General features: G+C 39.1%; 1 protein-coding gene across 1 annotated transcript in view; it reads left to right on the top strand.

Annotated features, from left to right (window-relative positions):
• Positions 1-5,490: 5,490 nt before the first annotated feature.
• The window catches only part of LOC121317676 (pecanex-like protein 2), a 2,670-nt gene continuing 2,160 nt past the window's right edge, over positions 5,491-6,000 (top strand). The window contains exon 1 of the mRNA XM_041253837.1: positions 5,491-5,709. Within this exon, the coding sequence (XP_041109771.1) occupies positions 5,557-5,709 (153 nt within the window). The 5' untranslated portion in view covers positions 5,491-5,556. The remainder of the gene's footprint in view (positions 5,710-6,000) is intronic.

Raw genomic sequence — 6,000 nt, forward strand, 5'->3', positions numbered from 1 at the left:
ACAACCAGACCCACCCGGAACTCAGGATGTGGCCATCCCACACACCAGCGTCCCAGGAGGCGTTTCCAGGGCCAGCGTCCTAGACAGCCACCATTAACTGCCCTGCCACAGCCTCCGCAGGATGGCGGCCTCAGACCCCCTTTTCGGCACAACAGCTTGCAGTACTGGCATGATTGCACCTCGGACACCTGTGTGCTCGCCACCATGCAAAACAGTTACATGCTTCAGTTCTGCTTGGGACCTCCTCCCTTTCGAGGTATCATGAATACTTTCCTGACAGACCCACTCCAGGCCTCGGTACTCCAGAAGAACGTAGCCGTCTTGCTGTGCAAGCAAGCCATTTTACCTGTAAACCCCACCCCCAAGGAGAGGGGTACTACTTGAGGTATTTTCTGGTACCCAAAAATGATGGCGGCCTAGACCTGAGGCAACTCAATGGGTTCTTAAAAGAAAGGAGGTTCCAGATGCTGACTCGCCGTCACATTCTTCAGTCCATCTGGCCGGGTGACTGGTTCACCACTGTGGACTTACTGGATGCATACTTTCACGTTCCCATTTGTCCAGAGCACAGGAAATATCTCTGCTTTTCTTTTCGGGGAAGCGTTTACGAGTTTGCTGTGCTGCCATTCGGCCTCTCCCTAGCTCCTTGTACGTTTTCAAAGAGTGTGGACACTATCCTGGCCCCTCTGCGGCTACAGTGGATCAGAGTAATAAACCTTCTCGACAACTGGTTGATCTGTGCCCAGTTGCGAGAGGTAGCAGTGGCCCACATGGTAGTTGTGACAGAGCATCTGGCGAGGCTGGGCCTCACCATCAACAATGCAGAAGAGTCTGCTTACACTGGTACAGTGCATGACGTACCTGGGGCTCCGGCTGGACTCCAGTACAATGCGTGCATACCTATCAGATGACAGAGTTGCAGCTATCCAGGGTTGCCTCTTCCTGTTCCAACAGGGATCGCAAGTCAGGTTGCTATATAGGTCTCAAAAAGAAAAAAATTACAATGCGAACATTGTATTTTTGCAAACAATCTATTTTAAAGTATGTCATTGGATACTGCAAAGGGTTCTCAGTTTGCTTACCTTGTCTTCCAGGAAACACATGTACTTCCTAGGTCATATCACCTCAGAATGAAGCTGGTTGGGTACTGTGGCAGGGCAGGGCCCTGCCTGTAAATATTGCTTTTTGGTGTTTCGGTGCTGGTTGGCAGGGATGGAGTTAATTTCCTATCCCTGACAACAATATGTGAGAATGTGGCTAGAGCTGATTGAATAATTGATAATTAGGCTCCAGCCACATGGTATAAAAAAAGGGAGAAAAGCTTTTGTTTGGTGAAGGGAGTTGGTGAGTGGTAGTTTGTTACTCTGTGTCGGGGGGCGCGGGCGGGATGATGTGTTTGGCAGATAAAGTTCAGTGAAGGCTCTGCCCAGCCTGAACAGTCTTGTTTTTTGTTTAAACCTTTTGTTTTGGCCTTTGAGCTGGTTATTTTGTTCCGGTTATTGCGCTTGTGACTTTTTTGTTTAACATTTTATTTTTGCTGTGAACGGCAGTGTTCTATTTTGTTAAACCTTTTTTATTTTGTGTTTTATTTAAAATGTGCCGCAGCGCTTAAACTGCAGCTTCCTGAAAGCTCTGAAGGGGTGTGGATAATTTCACCATCCTGGTGAAATGACCATGAAAGTACAAGACTATCAGAAGCAAGGCCTATTAACAGATATTTATTTAATCTAGTTTAGTACCAGATATCAAATTTGAAAGTGAAAATATGTGTTTGCAACCAATCTCCAAATTGGCACCAATTCTACACAGTACTGGAAACAAATAACAGTACTGTAGTCATTATTAACCTCAGTTCCAACATTAGTTTTGGTATCTCTGAGATAACCCTGAAAGATATTAGACCTTAGACATCTATAAAACTGTTTAATTTCTTCCCTGTTTTATATACTACTATGGACAAGATTCTCTTGAAACCATTTTTTTTTTCTAATTGGATTCTTTTGTAGGGCTAGTATCAACTTTTTTTGGTAAATAACAGTTCCTGTTAAGGTTTATCAGATTTGTACCAATTATGTGTTATGATATGTTAGCTTAATAATAACAAGCTATTTGCATACCTAAAGGCCAGAAGTGTCTGTTTGTACATGCTCAAAGCTGCAAGTGAAAACTGTCCAGGCTTTATATCACAGCTTCCCCGGCAGAAGCCAATTCTGCTTATCAAAAACAGATTTCAGCAGCATTACAAGATTACTGTCAGTATCTTTTGATTATTAATCCCACTGACAGTATCAGACACAATTGTCCCCTATACCTAAGCATTAGTAGCCTATGTAACCCCCAATGGGTTCGATGTGTTGCAAGACAGATGTTTGCAGTAAAAAAAAAAAAACTGGCATAAGGATGATGCATAAGGATGATGCATAAGGATGATGCAGTCAACCACACAGAAGTCCAAATGACTGTATTTGCCTTTCTAGCCGAACTATTTGGGATGTAAGTACATCTGGCATCTTACATGATATTATACAAGCAATCGATGAATCAAACATTCCCCTTTCCTTGTGTTATTTAACCAGGGTTTCTCTGAAACTGTGGCAGCTGTGAGGAAATGGAAATATTCTATATAAAATGAGTTACAGATGGGACAGATAGCTGAAAACCTATAGAGCTAAAACCTTTTCAGCTTTTAGTAGTGTTATTTTTGTTAGGAGCAGAATCACTGGGCTTATTATTATTATTATTATTATTATTATTTATTATTATTATTATTATTATTATTATTATATTTATTTATTATTACCAAGTAATAACTAATGAAAATAATCGTGTCTCTCTTCTTAATTGTGCCAAAAATCTAAGTTCAGTTATTAAGTTATTAGTGTTATTATTTCTTAATGGCAGTCTATTCTCGAATACCCGTCAATGTTTTATTCACATTTTATTCTAGTTTATACAGGCTCCTCAGTTATACAGATAAGAGCAGTTATAAAGTACAATAAGTAGCAAATAAGATCAAATTCAAATAAGAGCAAAATAAAGAATACCGTAAATAATTACATTTAAGAGCGAGTGCAACTAACAGCAGTTAACTTATAGTTAAAATATTTGCTTATACGAGTAAAGTCCATTAAGAACACATAGTAAGTACAATAAATGGATGAGAACGATTTCAAATAAGAGCACCAGTGACTACGGATACCTATAACAGTAAAATCAAATACAAGAAACAGGAAGAAGTTATAGTTGAGAGCAGTAGTAGAATACAGCAAAATATGGAGCAGTTCAGTGCGGTTAACCCACGGTATATTAGGTCATCAGCCAACCCACTTACCGAGATTCTAGGTAGGTGGGACTAGATTGGACCCCATCCCCTTACAAAATCATTAGTCCCCCGACGTTACTTCAACCTCTGACGTCGGCCTCGGCGGAACACGGATAAATCGGTTCGTGAGTGATACGTTAGGTCACATCAGACTCAACACTCCAACGGTTGTGTCTGAGGAGGCGCCAGAAGGTGGTCAGGGACTGAGCAGTCCTGATATCCGTGGGTAGGTCGTTCCACCACTGAGGGGCAGAAATGATAGTCTGGAGATAAGAGGGAGCAGAATGGTAAAGACAGCTCTAGGTGAGTGCAAGAGTTTATGATCAAAGCAGACACAATGCATGTACTATGACAGGTAAGAAATGAAATATACAGATGTTACAAAGTATCCCTGTAAGTGGTGAGCTCAATAAATATAACATTTAGAAAAATACATTCAGAATATAGTGAGTCTGTAGCATGGACAGGGGAATGTCACTGGATGCCACACAAAAAAGCACAACCAATGGGGCAGGATCAAGGGGCAACTAGAAATATGAAATGATCCAAAATGGGAATAAGAGAGGCAGACAGAGGAATGCACTCAAGAGGATGGACTCCATTTCATCCACAGAGAGATCCAAACCTACATTCTCCTACTACAGACTTCTCTTTACTTCATTGCAAAGGGAAAACGGTAGTGTGATGCATCGGCCTTTTTGACTTGATAGAGACATGATAGAGAGGATAATACACTAACATCCACTGAGACATTCTACACTGCCTGGTCGCACTAAGCATTGTGATGAATTCCTTTTTTCTTTTTCTTTGTTTCCTTTTTTTTTTGTATCTTATTCACCGTTTATTTCCTGTGTTTTCAGAACCATATTAATTTATTCAAGATGCAGTGTTCTGATTTATTTGTGTTTATTTTGCTACGAAATTAAAATTCAATAAATGAAATAACAAAAAAAAAAAAGAAAAAAAGTAGTGTTGTGTAATTACTGAGGCTTTAAAAAGTCTTTGCCTCTCAATAGCAGACCACGGGAGTTGCCACAATGACATAAGTTCACTTTTTAAGTTACTTGCAATAGGACACCACCTAAGCTTTACATGCTGCACAATAAAGTCTTATTACCTGTGACACAGGAACTGACATACTCAGAATATTGCAGTATTCAGCATGCTCTTTTCATGTAAACAAAGCTTTAAATCTAATTAACCTACCTATAACTACAGGACTGCAGTGTCTAGTTTGCAGGTGAGCACAGAAAACACACCAGACAGATACAGACATAACACAACCAATGACAATAACACACTTGGTCCCTAATCCAGAGGCCACACCTCCTGCGCGAATGTATTCCCTCTGTAGCTTTCTCCATTGAAATAGTACTTACCAAGCTTTTATCTTTTATTAGAATGAGTAGCATTGTTATTGGTGCAACTGCACAATTCAGTAACTTCAGCAAAATATTTACAAAATAATATTTGTATTTGTTGTCAGTGTTTATCACATGCATGATGGATGTGTGCTTTGTTTTGGACATATTAATATATACACATTTTTAAATCATGGTAGTGACTCCAGCCAAGCTGTAATACAGGGATTAAGTGAATAATATATATATATATATAATATATATATATATTATATATATATATATATATATATATATATATATATTATATATATATATATATTATATATATATAATATATATAGATAGATAGATATATTGCCGCGCTCAGTTGTGAGTCAAGTTCCCAACATTTTCGGTAAAGTTCAAAACAACATACCTTTTTCAAGGGAAAGTGTGTTTGAAAACAAATAGTGGAGGTATTTATTTATTTTACAAAATATTTACAGCTGGTGGCTGGTTTGCAGTTATGAGAAGTTTGCATTCAATAGCAGTTCCATGTGAAGTATTTAATTATTTATTTTAACATATGTTACCAGTAAGACAGTATGCACAGCAAACAGACGCAGGAATCGCAGATGTGTCTGCTGCTATTTCGCTCAGTTAATGCAGCAGCAGCACCATCACGGCTTTGCCTATGAAGTAGGAGAAAAAAATGCACCGGACCGAGATGAGTAACCCCATCGTTATCAGAATGCTTACGGAGGACGCTGGGTAAAAAAAAAAAAAAAAAAAAAAATTAAAAAAGCCGCTGTACCATGGCAGCGTCCTAGGCAGCAATATCTGCAAAGAGTACAATTTAGGATTTGATCAGAGCTGAAAAGAATTGTAATCATGGGCTCTCAGGTGTTTCAAACTCTAAGGCAGGGAGTGTGGGCATCCTTGACAGGGGGTTGGTACCATGACCCGGAGCAAGACAAATTTAACAACTCATGTCATCTCTACCTATGGGTTTTCCTAGTGATTCTGCCCTTATCACTGCATCTGGTGAGTAAAAACATGTTTATCACAGGTCTTAATAACTTAACTAGTTTATATCTTTAAAAAATCAATGTTAAAACGTGCCTGAACGTGTTCGACAGAGCTGTCGCACTGTGTTCAATTCCAATACAGTCTACACATGTAACCATTGGGATTTTAAATAAAAATGCATTGATGGAGATGTTTGACTAGGTTACAATTATTTCGTTTATCATAGCACAGTGTGAAAACCACGTTACATTACAGCAAGCATTCATCTTTGGGATGTCGCATTTTTTGCCCGCATTGTATATCACA

This window comes from Polyodon spathula, chromosome 6, assembly GCF_017654505.1.
Source record: "Polyodon spathula isolate WHYD16114869_AA chromosome 6, ASM1765450v1, whole genome shotgun sequence".
Lineage (NCBI taxonomy): Eukaryota > Metazoa > Chordata > Actinopteri > Acipenseriformes > Polyodontidae > Polyodon > Polyodon spathula.